The 24,686-nt window shown below is 68.4% G+C and overlaps 6 protein-coding genes across 10 annotated transcripts in view; 2 read left to right on the forward strand and 4 right to left on the reverse strand.

Annotated features, from left to right (window-relative positions):
• TNKS1BP1 (tankyrase 1 binding protein 1) overlaps nt 1–6,102 on the reverse strand; it is a 9,339-nt gene extending 3,237 nt beyond the window's left edge. For 2 of the 3 annotated variants that reach the window (XM_017838246.1, XM_017838244.1), the window contains exons 1-7: nt 5,999–6,102; nt 5,383–5,514; nt 4,735–4,861; nt 4,005–4,629; nt 3,246–3,318; nt 1,230–2,480; nt 112–935 (exon numbers count right to left, since the gene is read on the reverse strand). In XM_017838246.1, coding sequence (XP_017693735.1) covers nt 112–935; nt 1,230–2,480; nt 3,246–3,318; nt 4,005–4,629; nt 4,735–4,828 — 2,867 coding nt within the window. In that variant the 5' untranslated portion in view covers nt 4,829–4,861; nt 5,383–5,514; nt 5,999–6,102. Of the gene's footprint in view, nt 1–111; nt 936–1,229; nt 2,481–3,245; nt 3,319–4,004; nt 4,630–4,734; nt 4,862–5,382; nt 5,515–5,677; nt 5,783–5,998 lie in introns of those variants that run through there. The other variant, XM_017838245.1, reaches the window with a different exon arrangement.
• A 671-nt stretch (nt 6,103–6,773) lies between these two features.
• SSRP1 (structure specific recognition protein 1) lies at nt 6,774–12,976 on the reverse strand. 3 transcript variants are annotated; one of them, XM_017838248.1, is made up of 18 exons: nt 12,910–12,976; nt 12,265–12,434; nt 11,952–12,137; nt 11,661–11,766; nt 10,976–11,166; nt 10,677–10,907; nt 10,483–10,586; nt 10,245–10,373; nt 9,849–10,070; nt 9,679–9,751; nt 9,581–9,589; nt 9,148–9,286; nt 9,000–9,045; nt 8,387–8,510; nt 8,113–8,283; nt 7,777–7,868; nt 7,472–7,652; nt 6,774–7,230 (listed from the first exon to the last, which is right to left on the reverse strand). In XM_017838248.1, exons 2-18 carry the CDS (start codon nt 12,316–12,318, stop codon nt 7,162–7,164), a joined length of 2,127 nt encoding a protein of 708 aa, XP_017693737.1. In that variant the 5' UTR covers nt 12,319–12,434; nt 12,910–12,976; the 3' UTR covers nt 6,774–7,161. The 3 variants fall into 3 exon arrangements, with proteins under 3 accessions (XP_017693737.1, XP_017693739.1, XP_017693738.1); XM_017838250.1 differs by lacking the exon at nt 9,581–9,589; XM_017838249.1 differs by lacking the exon at nt 12,910–12,976 and having other exon boundaries at nt 12,265–12,452.
• A 9-nt stretch (nt 12,977–12,985) lies between these two features.
• Nucleotides 12,986–18,328, forward strand: P2RX3 (purinergic receptor P2X 3). Its single transcript, XM_017838219.1, has 13 exons — nt 12,986–13,133; nt 13,633–14,002; nt 14,697–14,832; nt 14,905–14,976; nt 15,050–15,116; nt 16,093–16,186; nt 16,279–16,356; nt 16,473–16,614; nt 17,165–17,295; nt 17,403–17,496; nt 17,574–17,639; nt 17,792–17,869; nt 18,032–18,328. Exons 1-13 carry the CDS (start codon nt 12,986–12,988, stop codon nt 18,152–18,154), a joined length of 1,599 nt encoding a protein of 532 aa, XP_017693708.1. The 3' UTR covers nt 18,155–18,328.
• A 437-nt stretch (nt 18,329–18,765) lies between these two features.
• Nucleotides 18,766–20,103, reverse strand: LOC108509005 (proteoglycan 3-like). Its single transcript, XM_017838220.1, has 5 exons — nt 20,043–20,103; nt 19,788–19,957; nt 19,579–19,713; nt 19,084–19,195; nt 18,766–18,824 (listed from the first exon to the last, which is right to left on the reverse strand). Exons 1-5 carry the CDS (start codon nt 20,101–20,103, stop codon nt 18,766–18,768), a joined length of 537 nt encoding a protein of 178 aa, XP_017693709.1.
• A 1,912-nt stretch (nt 20,104–22,015) lies between these two features.
• Nucleotides 22,016–23,538, forward strand: LOC108509006 (proteoglycan 3-like). Its single transcript, XM_017838223.1, has 5 exons — nt 22,016–22,076; nt 22,260–22,354; nt 22,543–22,674; nt 22,881–22,992; nt 23,480–23,538. Exons 1-5 carry the CDS (start codon nt 22,016–22,018, stop codon nt 23,536–23,538), a joined length of 459 nt encoding a protein of 152 aa, XP_017693712.1.
• Nucleotides 23,539–23,653: 115 nt separating this feature from the next.
• Nucleotides 23,654–24,686, reverse strand: part of SLC43A3 (solute carrier family 43 member 3) — a 5,479-nt gene continuing 4,446 nt past the window's right edge. Inside the window, exons 11-12 of the mRNA XM_017838251.1 lie at nt 24,304–24,427; nt 23,654–23,923 (exon numbers count right to left, since the gene is read on the reverse strand). Coding sequence (XP_017693740.1) covers nt 23,768–23,923; nt 24,304–24,427 — 280 coding nt within the window. The 3' untranslated portion in view covers nt 23,654–23,767. The remainder of the gene's footprint in view (nt 23,924–24,303; nt 24,428–24,686) is intronic.

A 24,686-nucleotide genomic window follows, 5' to 3' on the forward strand; every position in this document is an offset into this window, starting at 1 on the left:
CTGGGGCTGAACTCCCTGTCCTGGCTTTCCATGTCCCTGATTTCACCAGTCCAGGCCGGCCGGCTGGGGCTGAACTCACGGTCCTGGCTCTCCATGTCCTGAGTGCTGTACCTGTTATCCCAGGCCGCTCCGCTGGGGCTGAATTCCCGGTCCTGGGTCTCCACATTGCCAGTGCTGCACTCGCTGCCTTCAGCCAGCCGGCTGGGGCTGAACTCCCTGTCCTGGCTTTGTGTGTCCTTGTATTCCCCAGTCCAGGCTGGCCGGCTGGGACTGAACTCCCGGTCCTGGCTCTCCATGTCCCGGGTGCTGTACCTGCTGTTCCAGGACGGTCGGCTGGGGCTGAGTTCCTTGTCTGGGCTCCCAGTGTCCCCAGTGCTGGATCGGCCAGCCCAGCCCAGCGTAAAATCCTCATCCTTGCTTCCGGCATCCCGACTGCTGTATTTACTGGCCCAGTCCGGGGCGAGCTCCCTGTCCTTCATCTCCGTGTCACCGGTGCCATACCTGCCCGCCCAGGTGGGCTGCCCGGAGTCAAGCTCCTCTGTGCTGCTGGCACGGCCCAGGCCATAGCCTGGGCCCCACTTGGCTGTGCTGCTGCCAAAGTCTGGATCCCGCAGGCAGCTCTCCCCAGCACCGAGGGACTGGGACCAGTCACTGCCGCCCAGTTTGGTGTCTGCCATCAGCTCTGTCCCTCTGTAGTCACTGCTCCAGCCCTCCCGGGCAGCGCTGAAGTGCCCATCCGGCCTGGCCCCAGCACTGTCGCTGCGGCTGCTGTCCCAGCCGGATTTGGCCCTGAATTCCTGGTCCTGCTCGGTCTCAGCAGGCCAGTCTCTCTCCCTGGACACAGCTGGGCAGCTCCAGTCAAAGGTGCCGGCCCGGCGAGGGCGGCCAATGCCAAACTCACTGCACAGGTCCTTCCGCGACCAGCCCAGCAGGCCCTGGGGGGAAGGGGGAAAGGAGTGAGAAGAGTTAGAGGGGGGCATAGCCCTGGCTCCTACAGCAGCAGAGTTGGAGAGAAGGGGAGAAACGCCCTGGGGTGCCCAGGGTACACAGCACAGCAGGGCCCACCCCAAAGGGAGGCCATACCCTGCCACCTGCCCCTCACCACATGCTCCCGCTTGGCCTCCATCCACACACTCATCCCACCCTGTGCTGTCCCCTCCTATCCCACCACCCAGTGATGGAGGAGCCCACCCCACACTAACCCCACAGAGCCCCCAGCATCCCCTCACCTCTGGCGAGCCGTGCCCTGTGGTGTGGGCCCCAGGTGACGCCAGCAGCTCCGTCAGCCAGCCCGGGTCGGCGTGGGGGTCGGGGCCCTGTGGGGGTCCTTCGGCCTGGCCTGGCCCCCCAGGGCCCTGCAGGTCTTTGGGGCTGTCACCTGCCCAGGCCAAGTCAGCCAGAGGGGCTGGATCGGGGGGGGCTGGATCCAGGGGTGCAGCTGTGGTGATGCTGGGCTGGGTGGGGGGCTCAGGCTCAGCTGGGTGCCAGCCAGGCTCTGTCACACGAAGTGGGGACTGGGACCCAGGGGTGCCTCGCTCTACCTCCCCTTCCTCCTCCTCCTCCGTCAAGCCCTCAGCTTCTCGCTGGGCTACGGGACCCCCTGGGCATGGAGCCCCCTCTGCCCTGCAGCTGTCGAGCCCTTCAGAGCCGCTGTCCTCTGGGGGGCTGTGGGCTGCAGCCTCCCCATCCGACTCTCCCTCTTCAGAGAGCCCCGAGTCAGGCGTCTCCCGGATGGGGGAGTGGGGGGGGAAGGCCGACAAGCGTGTCCCCCGCGACGGGAACGTCCACTCGAAGGACTGGGAAAGGCTCCAGCCGGACTCACTGCCCAGGGAGGGCTCAGACAGGGGGTCTCCGGGCCGGGGCAGGGCACTCAGTGAACCCCCCAGCTCCCCCAGGCCCTGCCCCGTGGGCGAGGACTGCAGCACTCCCTCTGAGGAGCGCCGCAGTCCCACGTCCCGGGGAGGGGAGCTGAAATCGGGACCCTCGCAGGACTGTGGGGACACTGCGGAGTCATCGGGTCCCTCTGGGGAGCCTGGGGGACGAGAGGCTTTGGCAAGGGGTGGGCTGGGACGGCCCAGGTACTCGGCAGCAGCCTCAGGAGAGCCAGGGGGGCAGGTGACTCGGGGGGGCAGTTCGGGAGTGCCAGGGGGGCTGGCAGTGTCAGGGGAACCCTCCCCGGGAGTGTGGGGGGAGCCAGGGGAGCGGGAGGTGCCGAGATGGGGTTTGGTGGCCGAGGGAGCACCTGGGGCCTGGATGGAGGGGGCAGGGGCCTCGGCTGGAGGCTGAGTGGGGGATTCAGGGGAGCCGGGGGGCAGTGTGGGGGAGTCGGGGGCCAGGAGCTCAGCGGGGGCATCGGGAGAGCCGGGGGCCGGGGCGGAGGGCTCGGGAGGCTGGAAGGGAGCTCCTGGGGCCGGGGTCGGGGAGGTGGGGGGCCGTGGGGAGCCCGGGGGTCCGAGGGCCCCCAGTTGGAGAGAGGAGAGCTGTGGAAAGAGCCAGTGGGGGTCTTGTCACTCGAGAGACACCCCCAAGCATCATCCACCCCAAACCTCCGGAGGGTCTCTCCCTCCAGCCCCGCTCCCCTCCCTGTACCTGGGGCAGGAGGTGCCCACACTGTGTGCCAGCACCAGGCTGCTCCAGCGTGACTCAGCCCGGGCGGCTCCTGGTGCCCCAGCCCCGCTCCCAGCTCAGCCCTCCGCTGCCCCCGGACCACCCAGACAGATGGAGAGGAAGAAATGAAGCAGAAGGAAGTCAGGACCCCCCAGCCCAGCCGCCTGCCTTGCCTGGGACTGGCATCACCTTTGTCCAGCACCGTCGGGGTTTGCCCTCTTGCCAAGGTGACCTGGGGCCACTGCCCGGGCTGTCACCCGTGGTGTCACCGAGGCCCGGTGTCCCGGTCACCGCCCCGAGCGAGTGCAGTGTGGGGAGAGGGACTGGCGGGGAGCCCAAGGGGCCTGCCCTGCCACATACCTGCCGGGTCACCAAACCCCGGCTGGTGACTCACAGCTGCTCCCTGCCCACGGCTGGCACCGGTGCTGGCACACGCCACCCCCACACCCCTGGGCCCCGCGCTGGGGGCCCAGCGCAGGGGGCACTGGACCCCCCCAGAAGGGGCAGCCAGCACCCCGAGGAGAAAGGAGAGACACGCACCCCGCAGAGAGGGAGCCCCGGAGGAGACAGGAGAGCCCCGAAGGAGAGAGCCCAGGAGCGGAGCTGCCGCGACGCCGGAGGGCGAGGCCAGCACTCACATCAGGAGGGGACGGTGGCCTCCGGTGTCCACGGGGGTCCCCAGCACAGCGTGGCCCAGCTGGGGGGGAGCCGCTGCAGAGAGAAATGGGGAAAGAGGGTAAATCCCACTGGGTGCCTCGGGGCCCCTCTCCTCACACCCACTGAGGCACCCCTGCTCCAAACCAGCCTCCATGGCCACAGGGGGCCAGGGTCGGGCCCTGCCATGGCTGCACGCCGGGCCCTGGCTTGGGCTGCCAGGGGAGGGAGGCGAAGCACTCCCAGCCCCTTTTCTGGAAAGTTTTTGGTCCTTTGGGAGCGAGTTTCTCACACTCTGGTTCAGAGCAGCCCCCGCCCAGCTCTCCCTGAGGTGCCCAAGTTCTCGGGAGCATGGCCAAGCCCTGGCTCCGGCCCAGAACGTCCCAGAGCTGGGAGTCCCGCTGATCTGCCCGCTCCCTGTGCCTTGGCACGGCCCAGTAGGGAAAAAATAGTGAGGCTGGGAAAACAGGAGTGTTTTCCCGGGGAGCAACCCCCTGCCTAACGGCTGGCTTGGAGCCCACCCACAGGGCTGCAGGCAGCTCCTGGTCCAGGACAGCCCGTCCTGCGGCTGGCACTGGCCTTCCCACGGAGGCACCTCGAGGCGCTGTGGCTCGGGAGGAACCCAGGCCTTGTGCCGGCGACCAGACCTCAGCTCCGTTACATTCCCGCCCCAGGACGGCTCGGAGCAATGTCCCGTGTTCCCACTGCCACTCTCCCCCTGGGGTGGGTCTCTGGCCCCTCACCTCGTCTCAGCCATGGAGTGTCCGTCATCCCCCACTCCCAGCTCGCCCGCCGCAGGTCGGGGTGTGTGTGGGGCTTCACCAGGGGGGTCTCCATCCGCCTCCCCGCTGGGACGCCTCCGGAAGGCGGCGAAGGTCTTGGAGCCGAAGCGGGAGGAGGGGTCGGGACAGAAGGGCGAGAGCCAGGCCCTGTCTGGGCTGCCCGGACCCTCCCTGCTGTCCATCTTGGCCAGGATCTCCTCCACAGTGGTGCCTGGGAAGCGCTCCGGCCTGGCAGCCACCGGCACCGGCGTCACCTTGAAGGGCGCGGGGCCCTTGCGCGAGGGGGTCGGCGGGGCGGGGGGCACCTCCTCCTCGGCGGCTGCCACAGCGGGGGACGGGAGCCCCTTCCCGTTGGGGGTCTCGGGTGACCTGACAGTGAAGGAGGGGCGGCGGAGGGGCCCCCCCGTGCCACCCCCGCTGTAGGGCTGCGGCCCAGCCAGGCGGTTCATCTTCTCGGCCGAGGGCAGCTCGGGCCGGGGGTGCCGCGGGCCCGGCACAAGGGGCGGCACCGGGGGCTTGGCGGGCACGGCCGGCTTGGGCAGCACGCGGGGCTTGGGCCTCACCGGCGGCTTGGGGCGCGCGGTGCCTGCGGAGAGCCGGGGACGGGGTCAGGGGGCGCAGCACAGCCCCCCCAGGCTGAGAACAGCCCTCGGGGGGCTGCCCCAGCAAACCCCCCGCCCGTGGCACTGACCTTTGTCGGGGCTGCCAGCCAGACCGGCCCCCCCAGTGCTGGTGGGGGTGGCACAGGGCACGGCGGGGCGCAGGGGCTGCGGCTGGGAGGCCATGGTGACACGGGGGGCACGGCGAGGGGTCAGCCCCTGGGGAGAGAGAGAGGGAGGGAGGGAGGAGCGTTTTGGGGGTCACCCCGTGCCCAGAGAGACCCAGCGGCAGGCGGGGGGTGCCCGATCGCCTCCCGGCCCTGTGCCAAGGCCCGTCCAGCTGTGCCAAACCACGGTCATGCCACAGTAACACCCTTGGTACACCGGCCTTGTCTCACCTGAGCCAGCCTGGCACGGGCAGCGGCCCCAGATAACATCCCGACCCCCCACCACCGTAACCACATGGACCCCCTGCGACACTCTCGGCGCCGTGTGGCCCCTCCCTTACCTGCCTGACCCTGCGCTAACCTGTCCCAACGCACACGTGTCACCACCACCGACCTCTGCCAACCCCCGATGGCCGGTCTGGCCCCCAGTTTGCCCCAGTTCCCACTTCGGCCCCCCGCCCTGGTCACCCGCCGCCCCCCCCCCCGGGCCCCCGGCAGCCCCGGAGGCACCGCCCGAACCCCCGAGAATTGCCCCCCCAGCCCCATCGGCGGGGCCGCGGGTGCCCCACTCACCTTCCCCACATCAGCCTCATGTCCGGGGCGGGCCGGGACACACGTGGGGGGCGCGGGGCGGGCGGGGAGGGGGGGTTACCGTCCCCACGGGTCTCACGCTGCAGCCACCGCCTCTCCCGTGACTCACCGGGGCTGCGGGGACAGGAAAAACCCGCTCGGTGCCTCCTCCCGGCCCTGCCCTCCTTCCCTCCCTCCCCTCCCTGCCTCGCTCCCTCCTGCCCCCGCCGGGGTCCAACCCCCACCCCCAGATCCCCCTCCCTTCGCCTTCCACGGGGGAACGGCCGCCACAACGCACATCTGGAAACGATCGGGCCCGTTTCCCAGCACGGGATGGCGGCGGGGCCCCGGGATGCGGGTCCGGCCCCCCCGGGGTCCTCCGCCAGCGCGGCCTATCCCCGTTGCCACGGCAACGAAGCCTCCGCTCGAGTCGCCGAGTAGGCCACGACCGCGGCCTAGCGCCGTCCCCATGACAACGGAGCCCCCCACCCAATTCGGGGGTCCCGCGCCCGTGGCGCGCCGCCCGGTCCGAAGATGCGGGGTGCCCCGGCGGGCACCGCGGGCCCGCGGGGATCCCGGTTCCCCGCAGCCCCATCCCGGCGGAGCGACCCCCTCTCACCCTCCGCCGCCGCTGCTAATGCATATTCATGAGCGCCCCACTGGCCACGCCCCCAACGACAGGGAGGGGCGGGGCACAGCGGCGCCGCGTGGCGGGCGGACCATAGAGAGGGGCGGCCAGAGAGTCCTCCGAAATGGGGCCGGGGGGGACACCCTAGAGACCTCCAGGAACCCCCAAATGACCCTCAGGGCGCGGGGACAGCCGGCCAGGACCCCCTGGACACCCCCTGGACCCCCCCCGCTGTAAATTATCCCATTCCGGGGGTCCTCCCAACAGTGGGGCCTGCCGCCAGAGGGGCAGCAATCACCATTGGGGTGGGTTGCCATGCCAACAGCGCCCCACAACTCCACTTGGGGGTCCGTTGTGCCCACCGTGAACCCCCGCCTTCGGCCTCGGGGAGCACAAGGGACCCGGGGGGCTCCTGCTTCCCCGCAGCACCATCCCAGTGGTGCCAGTAAAGGCGGTGAAAAGCGGGGGAACAGGCAGGCATGGGATCCCCCCGGGGCTGGTTCCAGACCGGGAACTGCCCGCAATCAAACACCGGAGGGGAAAAGGGACTTAATCGGATCAACCCACTCATGAGGGAGATGGAAAAACCCCCAAATGGCATCAGGATCGAGCGAGGGGCCGTAATTAGGAGCCCTGATGGCTGAGCAGGGGCTGGGGGCCGCTAATGGAGGGTGGGGAGAGAGTGAGGTCAGCCCTGGAAGCGGTTCAAGGAGGGGAACAAGCTCCCGGATGGCTGCGGGAAGGAAGGAGGGATGGGGGGAGCCGGCCCCGCACCCACACAGACGCCCTCGACGGGGTTTTTTTATTCAATCCAAGTTGCCATGTGAACAGACCCAAAATACAAAAAAAAAAAAAAAACACCACCAAAAAAATCAACGAGTGAAGGAAAGAAAAGGAAAGAAACCCAAGTGTTTAAAAAAAAATAAATTGATGGGGAACAGGGGTGAGGGGGCACTGAGGAGCCTCCAGCACCTCCTGCCACCATGAGATCTCGCACCCCCAGCCAGGCACGGGGGGCTGGGGGAATGAGGGCCCCCCAGCCCTGCTCCCGGTGGGAGCCATCCCGAGCCCAGGACCCCGGTCTCTGCCGCGGGGCCGGCCCGCCCAGTCCTCTCGCCGACCTGGGAACCAGCCTGGAGCCAGCCGGGATGGGGCTAATCCGAGCCGGACGCCGAGTCCTCCGAGCTGGGGGGTGGGCTGGCAGCCCCCTCCTCCTCCGAGTCCTGCGGGCAGGGCACAAGGAGATCAGTGGGGGACAGTGAAGGAAGGGCAGCAGCCCCCACTCTTCCATCTCTCCTGTGCCCCCACACTGGGGACAGGGTGATGGTGGCGACTCGAGGACACCCCCCAAGGGATGTGACTGTACTACAGACACAAGGTAGGAGAGGGGCCCAGCCCCTGCAGAGACCACCAGGTTGTTCCCCCGAAAAGAAGGGCTGGGACCCCCCAGCCAGGACCCTCTACCTCCTTCTTGCTCTCTGCAGAGGAGCTCTCGTCGCTGGACACAAACTCCTTGCTCTTGAAGCTGTCGCTCATGCTCTTGGACGGGGACTTGGAGGACGAGGACTTGGAGGTGGCACCTTTCTTGTCCCCTTTCCCCTTCATCTGCTTCTCCTGCTTCTTCTTCTTCTTCTTTGACCTCTCCCTGTGCCGTGTGGGGAGAGGAGCAGTGTCACCTGGCTGGCAGCCCCCCAGCTCTGGCAAGGCACTGGTGAATAGCCTGATTTTGGGGGGCCAAGCCCTGCCAGCCCCTTGCCCAGCACACTCACCCCCTGTGGCTGTCGGCCTTGCTGCCCACACTGTACTCCTTCATGGCCTTCTCATAGTCCCGCCTGGCATCTTCTGCCTTCCGATCCCACTCCTGTGACCAGAGAGCAGGGGCAGCAGGGCCTTCCCTCCTCCTCCACCATCCCCAGCACTCACCCACACCCCACCCTGCTCCCACCTCATCCCTCTCCACCTCTGATCACCCAGCCCGAGGATGTCCCTTCCCCTTCCCAACTCCTCCCAGGAGCAAGGAAGGGTCCCTCACATCCAGCCTCTCCTCCCAGACCAGGCCCAGCTCTGCCGCCCCAGGGGAGCAGCCCAGTCCTCCCATCCCTCACCTCCTTCTTCTCCTTGGACATGGCCTTCCAGAGCTCCCCGGCCTTCTTGAACAGGTCGGTGATGCTGATGCCAGGGTGGTCCGACTTGATCTTCTCCCGGTTGGCGTTCAGCCAGAGCATGTACGCCGACATCGGGCGCTTGGGAGCGTTGGGGTCCTTCCCCTTCTTGCTCTGGGAGATGGAGAACACTCATGGAGCCCCAGCGCACCCCTCACCCAGCACCCTGGCACCCCGCTCGCCTCTGCACCCCCCCAGCAGCGCAGCAGCCCCTCACCTCCTGCTGCTTCTTGCGGGGCTTGCGGTCCTTGACGATCTTGGCCTTCTTGGCGGGTTTCTTGTCGTCGCGGTCGCTGTCGCCGTCGCCGCTGGAGGAACTGGCCGAGGCGTTGCTGTCGAACCTGCGCGGGGGGCAGCGGCCTCAGCGCCCGGCCGGCAGCCAGACCTGCCCCCAGAGGCTTCCCGGGCCGGAGCTGCCCTGTGCTCCTGTTAACAGCCCTCGGGGGAGTCGCCTTCCACGAACGTGGCTCACCGTGTTCCGCTTCCTGGACATCCAGGGCTCAGCTCCCAGCCCCCCCCGCTCCCACCACGCTGCTGCAGGGACCATGGCCCCCACCCACCCTTGCCCCAGCCCAGGGCTTTAGCCCTCCTCCCGCCGTTCTCCTTCCTGGCCAGAGCAGCCAAGGCCTCCCCAGGAGCCCCTGATTCCTTCTGGAACTCTCTCACACTGCCTAATGGTGTTACAACAGAGTGAGCCCAGAACTGTCCCTGCTGCCCAACATTCCCAAATCCAGGGCTATACAAGGTGATCCCAGTCGTGCTGGGAGCATCCCCCCAACAGCACCTTCCTAAGGCCCTTCTGGACAGAGCCCTGCCCAGCCTCTACTCACTCTTCAGCCACATCATCATCCTCTTCTCCAGGGTTGAAGGACTCGTCTGGAGGAGAGAGCAAGGGATCAGCACATCAGATAATCATGAGGGAAAGGAGCCAGAGCGCAACACCAGCCCCCCACAGTCTCCTGCAGCCCCAGCCCTCACCTGTCTCCTCCCCGGATCCATCACTGCTGTCGTTGGCGTTCTCCTCCCGGATCTTGCCCTCCTCCTTCATCCTCTCCAAGTAGGCGTCGTGCTGGTCCTCATCAGAGTCGGCGTATTCATCGTAGCTCTGCTTCATTCCCTGTGGAGAGGCGGGATGAGAGCTGCTCCCTGAGCACCCCCTGCACACCCCCCACTCTGGAACACAGCCCCTGGCATGGCCCTGGGCACGCACAGGGTGGAGGATGGACACAGACACGTCCCCTCCTTCCCCACCATCAGGGCCCTGGAGAGAGGGGCAGAGCAGTTATGTGGGTTAGGGGGGCCCTCGCACACCACGCTGGGGTTAACTGGGTTAGTCAAGGACCACCACAGCCATGCACAGGAAACCTGCACCAGGAGGAGGAGGAGAAAGAGGAAGGGATATCGCACGGACCTTTTTCCTCTACAAGGGCAAGGAGAGAAAAGAGAGGTGAAAAAAGGAGGGAAAAGCAGCCGGATTTCGGGAGAAGGCAGGCCCCGCACGGCAGGTACCTCCTTCAGCCCCCGGTTCTTGATGTTCAGCTTCTTGGCATTGACGAAGTCGAAGAGCTTCCCGTACTCCTCCCTGCGGGAGAGCCGACGGTCAGGCCTGGGCTGCCAGGGAGCCCCAGTGAGCACGGCCAGACCGGCCCCACAGCCCAGAGCCCAGAGCCCAGAGCCACCTCTCGATGCTGCTGAAGGTGTACTGCGTGCCCTGCTTGGTCTCGATCTCGAAGTCGAAGGAGCGGGTGGTGGTGGTGCCGCGGGCGAAGTTGACGAAGGAGATCTCGTCGAAGCGGATGTGCACGGGCGGCTTGTGCACGTAGATGAAGCCCCTCTCCAGCGGGTACAGCAGCCCCGAGCTGGCCTTGTAGGAGCAGGTGATGCACTGGGCTCCGGAGTGTCTGTGGGGCAAACGTGGCTATCCAGCACCCACGGGGAGAAACGCTCTCCCCGTGCCCGCCCTCGCAGCCAAAGGAACCAGCAGCCCTGCTTCTGGGCACAAATCACACAGAGCCCCTTCCCCACAGCCATGGGAATGACAGGGAAAAAGAGGGACTGGCCCTGCAGCCACTCACCCCTGGAAGTTTCCAGGCACGGTGATCTTGCGGTTCACCAGCGCCTTCATCACCCGGCTGACCATCTCGTAGAGGGACCCCGACATGTTCTTGGTGAGCCGCCCCTCGAAGCGCTTCTCCACCTCCTCCCTGCACAGCCAGGAGGGCAGAGGTGAGAACAGGACGCCAGGGGCTTGGTACTTCCCTCGGGATCTGGGCTGGGGGGCCTGGGAAGCGGCCTGGCAGCGAGGCAGCTCACTCGTTCATGTTGAGGGTCAGGGAGATGTCCTCATCCTTGGAGAACAGCAGGATCAGGAAGTGGTATCGGGTCTGGCCTTGCTTTATCGGGGGGTCGAGGCTGATCTGGGAAGAGAGGGGGAGGCGAGGACGTGAATCCCCCTGACCCACCCCTCACCCCTGTTCCCGAGGGAAGGCTGACCCCTTCCCGCTCACCACAAAGAACATCTGGCGCTGGTCCTTGTGCGGGAGCAGGAAGAGGCGCAGCACGGTGGTGTAGGGGATCTTGTAGTCGAAGGTCTTGCCGTGCAGGTGCAGGAAGGTGGGGTAGATGCGGATGTCGTAGCGCCCGCGCGGCGTCAGGCACTGCAGCTCCCGGAAGATGCAGATGGCATCGCCGGTGGCCTGGATCACATCCGCCTTGGACAGCACGTTCTGGGCGAAGGCCTGCGAGGGACGGGATCACAAAGGGGCCCTCGCCACCGCCCCGACCCCTCCTCGGCAGCCCTGCGCACCTCCACGGGGTCCACGCCGTCCTCCTGGGTGGGCGGCACGTAGAACCGGACCTCCATGAGCGAGACCTCGGCGTCGTCGTTCTGGTGGAACTCCAGCGTCACCTCGTTCTTGCCCGTGGTGCACTGGGACACGTTGCTGAGGGGGATCTCGAACACGGGCTGCTCCCCGATGTCGAAGGACAGCAGCTGCCCTGCGGGGGCCATCGTGGCCAGGTCACAGCTGTGCCCCACAAGGCAGGTTCTACACACGTGTCACCCCCTCTCCCAAAACCCCAATGCCTCTGCTCTCCCCACTGCGCTCCCACCCTCCCAAATCTCCAGGCTTTCTCCCTTCTGGCTGCAACCCTGGAAATGGGCACTGATTAGAAAGAGGTAAGAAACTGTCTGTGCCCATGTCCTCTGGTCTCAGAGCAGGGGGGACATGCACCAGCTCCCCTGGCTCCTTTGGGAACCGGCAGCTCTGCCAGGTGCTCACAGCTTCCATGCTGAGCACTGTCTGCACAATGTTCCCCCGGGATTTGTGATCCACAGGTACCTTACTCTCCTGGGATGGCAAATGTCCCCGCAGTCCCCAAGGCAGCTGCTCCCAAGAGTATGGCAGGGGTGGCAAGAACAGCCACACTGGTGGAAACAACCCACCCCAAGGTCTCAGGGCTGCCTCTGATACAGTGGTGCCAGGACTCACCTCCAAACCTCACTGTGCCCCAGTTCCAGCCCTTCACACACAAATCCTTCTCTGCCAGCTCCAGGCAATAGTGGGCCTTGAAGAAATCCGAGAGCTTGTCAAACTCCTGGGCAGGGCAAGAGGGAGAGAACAACCATCAGGAACCATCACATGCCGGCGGGCGCTGCCCAGAGCCCCCACAGAGACACAGCCCCCGAGCACGGAGACACAGGGGAGCAGAGCTGCTCCGGGGCTCACAGGGAGCACGGCTGGATCCGGGACAGGGCCAAGGCAACGGGAACAAGGACTCACCGACTCCCGGAACCCGTCGTACTTGTAGACGTGGCCATTCTTGGTGAGCAGCTTGAGGCCGTGCCCCAGCGCCACGCGCCGCCACACGCCCTCGGCCAGCTCCGAGGCCTGGATGTTGTCCACCTTCCCCGTCTTGCTGTTCTTGAAGATGACGCCCTGCCGGCTGAGCCGCAGCCGCCCGTCGTTCTGCGGGACAGCCGGGCCTGAGGGGGGCACGGGAGGGACCCCAACCCCCCCACAGCTCCTCACCACGCAGTGTTCGCTCCCCCCTCCCACTCCTCAGGCTCATCCCCGTGTGACCCCCCCGGCTCACCATGGAACCCTTCACCTCCTGGTAGATCTCATTGAACTCCAGCGTGTCGGCCATGGCGGCTGCGAGGCTGCTGGGGCACGGGAGGGGACGGGGACGAGCGCACAGAGGGGTTCAGCGGCCCCCCCAGCCCGGCATGCCCGGGACAGCGGCACGGGGGTCAGTCAGAGCAGCTGCGGGGAGGGACAGCGGGTGAGCTGGGCCGCCGAGGGGCCCCCTTGCCCTCCGCAACACCCCCAAAACCAACCCTGTGCCCCCTCAAACTTCCCCCACGCCCGCCCCGACGCTGCCTCTCGGGGTGGCACACGATTCACTCACGGGGGGCGACCTGGACAACCTCCGGCCCCTCTCACTCCTTCCCCATACGTTCCACCCTCTGTGCCCCTCGGCCACCTCTGTATCGCCCCGATACCTTCCGTGTGCCCTCACACCTCATGGGTCCCTCCCACCGCCCGCCCTTCTCTTCACCGGAACGGCCTCCCCGGACCCCAAATCCCTCCGGGGCCTAAGCTCACACGCGCCCCTCGGGCCTCTCCCCGACCCCAGGCCTGTCCCCCGCCCTCCTTCCGGGGCCCACCCCCGACCCCAGGCCTGTCCCACCCCGCCGGTGCCCCCCCCGGTCCCGGTGCCCCCCCAGCCCCCCCGCACCGCCGCCGCTTTTCCCGCCTGCGCAGCGCGAATCGCGCGGAACCGCAGCCGCCGGAAGTCGAGGGGCACTTCCGCAATGGCGCCGCGCCACGCCGCGCCGGCGCCCCCTGGCGGCGGGGAGGACAGGCGCAGGCGGAGGACCCCGCCCACAGAGGCGGCGGGGGCGGGGCCAGAGCGGCCGCTCCCCCTCCCGCCGCTCTGCCCCGCCCAGCACCACAGAGATGGTGGGCCGGCGATGCCGGACAGCGCCGGGCGAGCCCCGTGACGTCACCGCGGGGGGACCCACCCACCCCCCCAAACCCGGGGCGCCCCAAAGTGGGGGGACCGGACCCCCAGAGCGGGTCACCCCCGAAAACCGCGGGCCGCACACACGGGGCACCCCTCCCTGCGCGCCCCCGCCGCGGGGGTGTGTCGTTCTCCCCCTCCCCAAACCGGGCACCCCCAGAGTGGGGCGCCCCCCGCGCCCTCCGTGCACCCCAGCGCGGGTTGGGGTCCCGGGTGTCCGGAGGGGGAACCCCAAAAGGGGGGATCCCACCGCAGGGACCCCCGGGCAGGACCCTGCCTGCCCCCCTTCTCCATCTCCCCACGAAGGGGGGGCGACCCCTCCCGCCCCCCCGGGCTGTGCCCCCGCCCCCGGCCCCCGCCCTGCCCCCGCCTCCGCCCGCCCGCCCGCACCGCCCCGGCTTCCCGCACCCCTGCGGGCTGCTGCCCACACCCTGCCAGTCCCCGCGTCCTGCTGGTACCCCTGCCCGCACCCCTGCCCGTACGCCTGCCTGCACGCCTGCCTGCACCCGCACCCGCACCCGCACCCGCACCCTGCCCTGCCCGCATCCCTCCTCACTGCCCGCACCGCTGCCCTGCCCTGCCCTGCCCTTCCCGCATCACCCTCCGCTCCTGCCTTGCCCTGCCCGCATCCCCGCCGCCGGCCGCCCCTCTCCCACCCCGCGCCGCCCATGTCCCCCCTGGGCCCCCGCACCCGCTGGGTGAGCGACTTCTTCTCGTACGAGACCACCAAGTCGGTGGTGGTGAAGAGCTGGGTGGTGGGCGCCGTCAACCGCGGCGTCCAGCTCCTCATCCTCGCCTACTTCGTTGGGTGAGCCCCCCCCGGCACTTCCGGGACATCCCCCCGGAACATCCCCCGGGACCCCTTTTCCCGAGATTTCCCCCCCCAGGACCCCCTTCCCGGCTCCGCGGGGTGCGACAGCCACTTGCTGCTGCAGGTGACACCCGGGGGTGACGAGGGCGATGGGGGGTTGACAGCGAGGGGTGCGGGGTGAGGAGGTGGCCAGGCCGGGAGCGGCGGGTGAGGGACGGGAGAGAGGGTGACAAGTGTGTCAGTGCCGGGAATTCAGGTGTGCCGCTGGGGTGACACAAGGGGGACAGCCGGGAGAGTGTGCCGGTGGGGTGACACGGTGGTGACAGCCGGGACAGCGTGCCGGTGCGGGTGACGGGAGGGTGGCAGCGCGGGTGACATGATGGGGACAGCGAGCAGAGAGGGTGTCGGCGCGGGTGACACAAGGGGGACAGCCAGGACAACACCTCGGGCGGGCGACGGGGAAGGGGACAGTGAGGGTGACACCGAGGGGCAGAGCAGCAGCGGGGATTGACGGGGGGGGGGTCCCTGTCCCCGGGTGCTCCTGGGGGGCTGACAGCGGCCACCGGCGGGGGGTGACAAGCGGCAGTCACCGCCGGTGCTGGCAGCTCCGGGGGGTCCTGGGCGTCGCAGGCGGGTGCCGGGGGGTGTCCGGGGGTGGCTGTCCCCAGCGTCACCCGCCGTGCCGTCGCAGCTGGGTGTTCCTCCACGAGAAAGCGTACCAGGTGCGGGACACCGCCATCGAGTCCTCCGTGGTCACCAAGGTGAAGGGCGTGGGGCGCTACGCGGGGCAGGTGCTGGACACGGCCGACTACGTCACCCCCCCGCAGGTGAGGGCGAGGGGCCGCCGAGGGGCGCGGGCCACACCCTGGCGCGGGTCGGGTGACGGCGGCGTCCCCCAGGGCACCTCGGTGTTCGTGGTGGTCACCAAGCAGATCCGGACCGAGGACCAGGCGCAGGGCGTGTGCCCGGAGGTGCGGGGCGGGCAGGGGGAGCTCGGGGGGACCCCCTCTGCGAGCCCCCCGCCCGCTGACCCCCGCCCCGCAGAGCGAAGCCGCGTTCCGCTGCTCGGCCGACCGGGACTGCCGCGGGCTGAGCCCGGCCACGAGCAACGGTGAGGGACCCCCGGGGGCGCTGGGGAGGGGAACGGGCACGGCTGGGGGTGCTGAGGGGGCCGGGGGGAGCCGGGGACTGAGTTCGGGTACGAGCAATGGTGAGGGACCCCCGTGAGGGCTGAGGGGGGAACGGGGGGCTGAGTGTGGGTACGAGCAACGGTGAGGGTGGGAATGGGGGGCTGAGGGTCCGGGGTGGGGCCGAAGACTGAGCCCTGCCACAGGCAGTGATGAGGGACCCTCAGAGGGGCTGAGGGGGGCAGGGGAACCAGAGCTGGCCGAGGGCTGAGCCTGGATACGAGCTATGGTGAGGGACCCCCATGAAAGCTGAGGCAGGAATGGGGGGGCTGAGTCTGGGTACCAACAACGGTGAGGGACCCCTGTGAGGGCTAGTGAGGGACCCCCGTGAGGGCGGAGGCAGGAATGGGGGGGCTGAGTCTGGGTACGAGCAACGGTGAGAGACCGCAGCGGGAACTGGGGGCTGAGGGGGCCGTGAGGGACCAGAGGCTGAGCCCCACCGTGGGCAGTGGTGAGGGACCCTCGGGGGTGCTGAGGGGGGAACGGGTGGGCTGAGGGGGCCAGGAGAACGAGAGGGGGGGCAGGAGCTGAGTACAAGTATGAGCAACGGTGAGGGACCCCTGTGAGGGCCAGTGAGGGACCCCCATGAGGGCCAAGGCGGGAACAGGGGGCTGAGGGGGCCAGGGGGAGGCCGGAGGCTGAGCCCCACCACAGGCAGTTCTGAGGGACCCTCATGGGGGCTGTGGGTGCCAGGGTGCTGATGAGGGACCTGGGAGTCTGGAGGAACAAATGGTTCAGGGTCCCAGGAGTGCTGACAGGGATCGGGGTTCCCAGAGGTGCTCCTGGGAGTACTGACATGGATCTGATGTCTCGGGGGCGCTGACAAGGGTCCAGGGGTCTCAGGGTTGCTGGCGGGGGTCGGGGGGTCCCAGGGGTGCTGACATGGGTCTGGGGTCCCAGGGATGCTGACGGGGCACTGTGTCTCCTACAACGCGACCCTGAGCACCTGCGAGATCCAGGGCTGGTGCCCGCCCGAGGTGGACACCGTTGATGTGTGAGTGGGGCCGGGGGCACACGAGGAGACACAGGGAGGAGAGGGGGCCGTGCCCTGCCACCATGTCCCCAGGGTCACCCCTTTTCCCCCAGCCCCATCATGCTGGAGGCCGAGAACTTCACCCTCCTCATCAAGAACAGCATCCGCTTCCCGCTCTTCGGCTTTGAGAAGTGAGTGGCACAGGGGAGACATGGGGAGGGGATATGGCAACAGGGGGACACAGGACATGTTGACACAGGGACGGGCACATCCCTCCATGTCCCCCCGTGTCCCCTCGTGTCCCCAGGACAAACCTGCCGCCCCCTGGCAGTGGGGTGGAGCTGGGCCGGTGCCGCTTCCACCCGCAGCTGCAGCCCCTGTGCCCCATCCTGCGCCTGGGGGACGTGGCGCGCCTGGCGGGGCAGGACTTCCCTGCGCTGGCCGCCACCGTGAGCGGGGGCACGGGGGGCACGGGGGGGAAAAGGGGGAGTGTGGGGACGTGGGGGCACAGGTAGGCGGGATGTGAGGGCATGGGGACGTGGGACTTGGTGACACAAAGGCTCTCGGGACGTGGGGATGCAGGGATGTGGGACATGGGGGTGTGAGACACGGGACGGGGGGATTATGGGATGGGGGGACACGTGGACATAGGGAAGCATGACGTGGGGACACAGGATGCAGGGATGTGGGGTGTTGGGAGCAAGATGTGGGGATACAGGAGCACAGCACATGTAGTGATGTGGGACTTGGCGGCGTGGTGATGGAGGGTCAGAGGGACATGGGGACACAGGCACATGGACATGGGCACATGGGGTTTGGGATGTGGGATGTGTCTATAGACGTGGGAATGTGAGACTTGGGGACTTGGGGATGTGGGATGTGGGTACGTGGGACACGGAGCATGAGGCCATGGGAATGTGGGGCTGTGAGGCTGTTGAAACAAGACACTGTGGGAACAGAGGTGTGTGGTGCCATGTGGCTGATGTGGTGCCGGGGCAGGGGGGAGTGCTGGGGATCAAGATCGGGTGGGTGTGTGACCTGGACCGGGCCTGGGAGCGCTGCCTGCCCCACTACTCCTTCACCCGCCTGGACAGCCTGGCCCGGACTCCTGCCCCTGGCTACAACTTCAGGTACGGCCGTGCCGCCACCGCCACACACACGGCACAGGGGCGTGCGCTGCCTGGCACGGCCCCCTGTGCCCCTGTCCCTGTGTCCCCGTGTCCCCACGACCCCGCAGGCACGCCAGGTACTACCGCTGGCCCGACGGCTCCGAGCGCCGCACCCTCACCAAGGCCTTCGGCATCCGCTTCGATGTCCTGGTGTACGGCAGCGTACGTGTGGGGCCGGGGGCTCGCGGGTCTGTGGCAGGGGTGGGGGCTTCCGCCGACAGGGGCTCTGCACCCCCCAGGCCGGGAAGTTCGGCATCGTCCCCACCCTCATCAACACAGTGGCAGCTTTCACCTCCATCGGTGTGGTGAGTTGTGGCCGTTCTCAGCCCCGGCGTGGTGGCACCTCCCGTAGCCATGGGAACACAGCACAGACCCGGGGCGACAGTGGGGGACTGGGGGGGGGGTCAGGGGGTGCCCCATAGCGCAGGGCCCCCCACCCCAACGACGCTGCCCCCAGGGCACGGTGCTGTGCGACATCATCCTGCTCAACTTCCTGAAGGGCGCCGAGCACTACAAGGCCCGCAAGTTCGAGGAGGTCAGACGTGGGGCCGGGGTGCCGTGGGGATGGGGTCACCTCTGGGGGGCTCGATCGGCCCTGCCTGGGGCTGTGTAGGGCTGGCTAGTGGGGGCAGGGCCCCTGAGCCCCCCGGGTGCCCTGGCTGTGGGGCAGTGACTAACCCAGTGCCCGGCCCCACAGGTGCCAGAGGCCGGTGCGCCCGCGACCCCCGCCACCCCCACGACGTGTCCCCCAGGGGCACTGGGGGGCTGCACTCGGGACAAGCAGTCCACTGACTCAGGCACCTTCTCCCTCGGCCTCTAGCCCTGGTGCCACCTACCCCACTGAGGGGAAGCCCACGGCTGGGTGAGGGGCTTGCCGGGACCCCCGTTGGGCTCCTACTGCCCACCCAGTCTCCACACTGAGCCCCATCCCACTGTCCCCAGTGCCCACCCCGCATGCCCAGTCCCAATCCCAGTGTCCCCAGTGCCTTGTCCCTTGCCCCCATGGTGCCCCCATGCACCTCCGGCACCTCCCTGCTCCCCGCCGGCCCCATGCCAGGGGGCCGCAGCCCCCTACAATAAACCCGTGGCTCGCAGCACCCACCCATGTCCAGCCTTGGTTATGGGGGGGCTCTGACAGGCAGGGTTAGGGTGTGGGAGCAGAGGGAGGGGGGGTTAGAGTGCTGCCCCTGGGCAGGGGACCCTGTCCCCCCCATTGCCCACCCAGGAAACAAGGGACACCCCCAAACCCCCTCTTGCCCCCCCCCGGCTGCTCCCAGCACCCATCCAGGCCCCCAGCCCCCCAAAGCCCTCCCCGAACACCAGGTGAATGCTGACACCAGGGCTTTACTGAGCCTCGAGAGGGGGGGTGCAGCTCCCCACGTGGGGGTCGGCGGCAGGGCGGGCCGGGGAGGGCTCGGGGGGCTGAGACCCTCATATCTCACAGATGAAGGGCAGCCGCCTCTTGCATTTCACGCTCCTCCAGCGTGCATCTGGGGAGAGAGGGGGGGTCAGCCTGGAACCCACCAGCACCCCCACCCCCAGGGACACCCTCAGCCCCAGGGACCACCCACTGACCCCTCAATGCCAGCCCCCCCAGTGACAGACTCCCCAGCCACCCCACACTAGACCCCAACGCCCCAGTGTCACTCCCCATGGGGCCCGAGGTGCCCCAGCACCCTCCCCTCCAACCCCACCATGGGCAGGGGGTCCCCTGTGGCCCCCCAAAGCCCCCCCGGAGCCCCCACTGACTTTTGGTGCAGAGGCTGGTGCAGAAGTGGTGGCCAGGCAGGGGGTGCCCGGGCAGCCACTGGCTGAAGTCCCAGGGGCTCCGGTCGGTCCAGTGGCAGTGGGGTCTTGGGATCTGCCAGGTAGAAGGGCATGTGGACCCCCAGCACCAGGCACGGGGTGCCCGGGGAGTGGAGGGCAGGCTGGGCACCCGGCATGGGTACTGGGGACAATAGGATGGGAATGGGACTCTCAGGGTTGGCAGTGGGATACCCGGGATAGACACTAGAGATAATGAAATGGGAATGGGACATCCAGGGTGAGCACCAGGGATACTGGGACAGGGCTGGAGCATCCCCAGAGTGGGTACCAGGGACACCGGGGTGGGGTTGGGGCTTTCATGGTGGGCACTGAGGAGGACACTGGGAATAATGGGGCTGGGACACCCAGGGTGGGCAGTGGGGACACTGGGATGGGGCAGGGTGCCCCAAGGCTGGGGTGGTGGGTGGGGGTCCTTACGGCGGGGTCACTGACGGCACCGATCCAGACCAGGCCTGCGTTGCTGAGCCGGTGCACCAGGCGCAGCAGGAAGGCGTTGGTGCTGGCACTGTGGATCGAGGCCAATTTCCCACGGTATCTCCGGGCACAGAAACTCTGCAGGGACGTGGCTGTCACACGGGGGACCAGAGCCCCCTCCCCCGACCCCCTACCCAACCCACCCATCCCACCTGTGCTTGCTGGAAGGTCCGGCACCTGGGCACCACGACGTAGGTGGGGGTGCTGGCGCCCGGCGCGCTGGGGACGCTGAGTGTCTGTGTGTCGCTGGCCCCAACAGCCTCCTCAGGCACCTCCAGCCCCATTGCCTGCTCCGTCTCCTCTGCCATGGGGCTGGCACGGCCTAGGGGCATCAGCAGTGTCATCCCGGGGTCCGATTTGTCCCCAGGATGTCTCCACGGGCAGGTGGGGGGGTGGAGGCCACTCACCGGAGCAGCTGGGGGGGACAGTGCCCAGCAGGGCCAGGGCGAGCAGCAGGCAGGGCCACATGGTGAAGGGGCACGCAGGGACACGGGGGACACCACCAGCACCCTCGGGAGATATCACAGCCCTGTCACCCTTGGCCACCTTGGGGACAGCCCCATGGCTGTTCTGCCACCCCCATCAGTCATCCCATCCTCCCCACGTCTCCTGTGCCATCCCCAGCATTCCTTTGCCACCCACAGCGTCACTCGGTCTTCCCCATATCCCCTCTAAAACCCTCCCAGATCCCCATGGCCCTCCACCATCCCCAGTGCCACCCCATGCCTCATCCCCTCTGTCACCCCCAGTGTCACCCCCACTGATCCCAGCCCTTCCGTGCCCACCATGTCACCAGTTCCTCACTTCCAACCCCATGGTTGCCCCATCCCCTGGGCACCCTGTGCCACTCAGTCCCCCATCATGTCCCCTGGCACCCCAGAGACCCTCGTGCCAGCCTCCAGGACCCCCAACCCTGGCAGCCAGGGACTGAGCGCAACCCAATATCCCCTCACCTGAGTCCTGGGGGGCTCTGCCCGCTGCCACCCTTATATTGGTGACAGGGACACGTGTCCCCAACCGCAGCCTTGTGACACTCCTGACCACCAACTGCTGGGGACATGCTGGGGGGGACATGGGGGTGACACCTGGGAGGGGGTTCTGCCCACACCCCGCCCGGCCGGTGCTCAGGGTGTGCTTGGTCCAGGGAAGGGGGGTGCAGGGGGCTCAGGGAGGGCACTGAAGGAGTTTGGAGCGCAGGGGCTCAGCATAGAGACTCTGGGAATTTGGGGTGCAGGGCCACGGGGAGGGGGCTGTGGGGGTTTGGGGTGCAGGGGCACAGGGGGCTTTTAGGGTTTGGGGTGCAGGGGCATGGGGAGGGGGCTCTGAGACTTTGGGGTGCAGGGGCACAGGGATGGGGGCTGTGGGGGCTTGGGGTGCAGGGGGCTTGGAGAGGGGGTGCTGGGAGTTTGGGGTGTGTGGTCTCAGTACGAGATCTCAGGGAGTTTGGGGTGCAGGGGCACAGGGGGCTGCTGCGGAAGGGGTTGCACAGAGCGTGGGGGTGAGGATGGGGATTTAGGGTGCAGAGGAGGGGGTGCAGAGCCCTGGGGGAGCTGTGGGTGCTGAGCTGCCGGTCAGGGGGGCCAGTCGGGGGAAGGGGGGGCCTGGGGGAGTCGGGGGGGGCCGTGGGCAAACGGATGGGCCAGACTTGGGGGGCCACGGCCGTTGGGGAGGAAATGGCCCTTGGGCAAGCGCGGCTGGCGGGAGATGGTATCAGCACCCCAACATCCCCTCAGCACCCCTCTGCACCCCAGCACCCCACCCCCGGGACACACTGTGCCCCACACACCCACACCCACCCCTCGGGCTCGAGCAGCCCCCACCCCTGCAGTCCCAGCCCCCGCTTTCCCCCCACCCCGGTGTCCCTCCAGTGCCCCCCGGTGTCCCCCTGGTGCCCCCAAGTCCAGGCTGGGGTGGCGCAAGGCTGTGGTGGGAACACATGGCCCTGTCGCCCTTATAAAGGGCACAGGGGGCAGATCCCCCCAGCCCCCAGGTGAGGAGCGGGGACAGGGGCACGGGGAGGGCTCAGCCCACGGCTGCTGGGGCTGGGGGTAGGGGTGGACGTCCCTGAGGCTGGTACGGGGGGCTCTGGGGTGCCAGGGGGAGGTGGGGGTGGCACAGGGGATGGCGGAGGGGCATGGGGCACAGAGAGGCAGAATGGGGTGAGGGTCACGGGTTGGCAACGGGTGTGGCAGAGGCTCGGTGGGGACATGGGCGGTGTCAGGGCAGACGCGTGGAGGATGGGTTGTCACCAAGAGGGGCACCAAGAGGGGCACAAAGAGGGGCTCTGGACCACTCCTCCAGGGTGGTGGAGGATGACTGGGCTGTGGTATCTCCCGAGGGTGCTGGTGGTGTCCCCAGTGTCCCCGCGTGTCTCCCCACCATGTGGCCCTGCCTGCTGCTCGCCCTGGCCCTGCTGGGCACTGTGCCCACCAGCCACTCCAGTGAGTGTCCCCCTGCCCCTGTGAGTGCCCCCCACGCCCCCGCCTGCCCGCGGTGACATCCTGGGGTCACCCTCAGTCCCTGCCACCTCACTGCCATGCCCGCCTCGCCAGTGCCGCGTGCCCAGGGCTGGCAGCAGGCGGCAGAGGGACCCCGGTGCCAGCCCTCACAGCCCTGTCCTCCAGCCCCCCGCCAGCCCCAGGGGGTGCCCGCGGCCGAGGCCATCCCGCAGCCCCGGTACACGGTGGTGAACCGGCTGCGCACCTACTCGAGTGCCCAGGTGAGGGGACGTGGGGCACGGTTGGGTGCCAGGGGGTCCCGGGGGGCCCCGGGGGGTCCCGGGGTGCCAGGCCATGGCCATCCCACAGCGGCACTGCCGGGAGGTGCCGGTGGGAGGTGTGTGCGGGGGTGCTGAGGTGCGGGTGGGTGCCGGCGGGTGCCCGGTGCCAGGCTGTGCCCGTCCCGCAGAGCTACTGCCGGGAAGTGTACCGGGGCCAGCTGGCCTCCGTGCACAGCGCCTCCCGCAACCTGGAGCTGCAGAAACTGGCCCGCACCTACACCTACATCTCCGTCTGGATCGGGGCCGTCACCAGCTGCAAGGTGAGGGGGCACCGGGGGGGGGCGTCTGGGCTGGCCGGGGGGGCTGGCACCGGTCTGGGGGGACAAGGGGCTGGGTGTGGAGTGCTGGGGCTGCTTTTGGAGGTGAGGGGTGCTGGGGCTGGTTTTGGGGGGCGAGGGGCTGGGTATGGGATGCTGGGGGCTGTCACTGGGGGCTGTCACTGGGGGCTGAGATGTAACCACGGCAGGGAGGGAAGTGGGTGTCATACTGGGAGGACTCCAGCCCCTGGAACTACGCCAACTGGGGACCCACCTATCCCCACCACATTGTGACCACCTGCACCACCCTCAGCACCCGAGGTGAGGGCATCCACACCCCCCCACCCACCAAGCTGGGCACCCGGGCTCAGGGGGCACGGGGCTACTGGGGACAGTGGGGGAGCCACTGGGAAGGGGCACAGGGCCACTGGAGGCAATGGGGAGGGCACTGGGAGGAGGCACAGGGCTACTGGGAGCAATGGGAAGGGGTTCAGGGCTACTTGGGGCACTAGGGGGGCACTGGGAGGGGACACAGAGCTACTGGGAGAAATGGGAGGGAGTTGGAGGTTACTTGGGTCACTGGGGGGGCACTGGGAGGGGGCACAGGGCTACTGGGAGCAGTGGGAGGGGGTTCAAGGTTACTTGGGGCACTGGGGGGGGGCACTAGGAATGAGCTGCAGGGTACTAGGGCACTTGGAGGGGCATAGGGGGCATTGGGAGGGGTTACAGGGCACTGGGGGCCACTGGGAGGGTTATAGAGGGGCCCTGGGGTCCACCCCATGGCCCCGACCGCTGTCCCTGTCCCCAGACGGGCTCTGGCGCAGCCGCCCCTGCTTCCAGCCGCGCCCCTTCATCTGCCAGTACTGATCTCCCAGTGCTGCCACGGCCCCCCAGTTCCCTTCCCAGTAAAGCAGAGGAGCTCTGAGCCATGTCTGTGTGCGCAGGGGGCCTGGGGAGGGGGCTGGGGGAGCAGCACAGCGGGTGGAGGGGGCAGCGACGTTTATTACCCCCAAACCCCCCCGTCCCACCGGCACAGCACCCCCAGGCCAGTACAAAAACGGGGTGCTGGGTGCCGGGTTCCTGGCGGGTGCGGGGCTCAGTGAGGCATCTCGGCGGGGGTCTCGGCGGCAGGGGGGGCTGTCAGGGGCGTGCCAGCTGCCTCCAGCTCCTTGGCTCGCCGCCGGCACTCGCGGGCCACCACCACGGGGCTGACGAAGGCCAACAGCACCACGGCGATGAGCCCCACGTTCACCTGGGGAGGGGGGAGTGTCCGGGAAGGGGGCTGAGGGGTTGACCCCACCCAGGGGGAGCCCCTGGGCCAGCCCCATGGCCACCCCAGTCCCCTGTGCTAGGTCAGGACCCCCATTTTCCCGGGGCACGACCCCCACCCTAGTGTGGGGCAGGACCCCCATCCCTCCCGGGGCTGGACCTCCATTTCCCCATGGGGCAGGAGTCCCACCTCACTGTGGGACAGCACCCCAATCTCTCTCTGGGCAGGCCCCCCATTCCCTCAGGATCAGGACTCCCATCCCTCCCCAGAGCAGGACCCCCATTCCCCCGTGGAGCAACCACCCCATTCCCGATGGAGCAGCCCCCCCCACCCATCGGGGAGGGGCCTTGGGGTGCACTCACATAGAAGGGGTCCCCTTGGAGCGGCCCCTGCACCAGGGCGACACAGGGGTACTGCAGGAGGGCCACCAGCGCCGACAGTGCCATGGCCAGCCCGTACAGCTTCCCAAAGTGCTGCGGGGGGAACCTGCCGGGCACCCCCGTCACTGCCAGGCACCCCCCGACACCCTGCCCTTGGCACCCCTCCCAGTACCCTCCTGACACCCTGACCCCTGACAGCCCCACTCTGACACACTGTTCTTTGGCGCTGCCACTGCCATACCCCGTCCTCTGACACCCTCAACCGTGCCACCACCCCTGCCACCACCGCCACGTCCCCTGCCACTCCCTGACACCGCCAGCACCCTCTGCCACCACCACCACGTCTCCTGCCACTCCCTGACACC

The sequence above is a fragment of the Lepidothrix coronata genome, unplaced genomic scaffold (genome assembly GCF_001604755.1).
Source record: "Lepidothrix coronata isolate B3197 unplaced genomic scaffold, Lepidothrix_coronata-1.0 Scaffold329, whole genome shotgun sequence".
Taxonomy (NCBI): Eukaryota; Metazoa; Chordata; class Aves; order Passeriformes; family Pipridae; genus Lepidothrix; species Lepidothrix coronata.

Bases quoted from the DNA above. Each gene is read 5' to 3' on its own strand.
- LOC108509005 (XM_017838220.1), bottom strand. From the start codon at position 20,103: ATGTGGCCCTGCCTGCTGCTCGCCCTGGCCCTGCTGGGCACTGTCCCC. The intron at 19,958-20,042 runs GTGAGTGGCCTC...TGATGCCCCTAG, and splicing joins TGTCCCCCCCAGCTGCTCCG to GCCGTGCCAGCCCCATGGCA. The intron at 18,825-19,083 runs GTCAGTGGGGGC...CTCTCTCCCCAG, and splicing joins CACCAGCCTCTGCACCAAAA to ATGCACGCTGGAGGAGCGTG.
- LOC108509006 (XM_017838223.1), top strand. From the start codon at position 22,016: ATGTGGCCCTGCCTGCTGCTCGCCCTGGCCCTGCTGGGCACTGTGCCC. The intron at 22,077-22,259 runs GTGAGTGTCCCC...CCTGTCCTCCAG, and splicing joins TGTGCCCACCAGCCACTCCA to CCCCCCGCCAGCCCCAGGGG. The intron at 22,355-22,542 runs GTGAGGGGACGT...CCCGTCCCGCAG, and splicing joins GCACCTACTCGAGTGCCCAG to AGCTACTGCCGGGAAGTGTA.
- SSRP1 (XM_017838248.1), bottom strand. From the start codon at position 12,318: ATGGCCGACACGCTGGAGTTCAATGAGATCTACCAGGAGGTGAAGGGT. The intron at 11,767-11,951 runs GTGAGTCCTTGT...TGCCCTGCCCAG, and splicing joins ACGACGGGTTCCGGGAGTCG to GAGTTTGACAAGCTCTCGGA. The intron at 10,071-10,244 runs GTGAGTGGCTGC...TTTGCCCCACAG, and splicing joins GTGCCTGGAAACTTCCAGGG to ACACTCCGGAGCCCAGTGCA.
- P2RX3 (XM_017838219.1), top strand. From the start codon at position 12,986: ATGGCGCCGCGCCACGCCGCGCCGGCGCCCCCTGGCGGCGGGGAGGAC. The intron at 14,003-14,696 runs GTGAGCCCCCCC...GTGCCGTCGCAG, and splicing joins ATCCTCGCCTACTTCGTTGG to CTGGGTGTTCCTCCACGAGA. The intron at 16,615-17,164 runs GTGAGCGGGGGC...GTGCCGGGGCAG, and splicing joins TCCCTGCGCTGGCCGCCACC to GGGGGAGTGCTGGGGATCAA.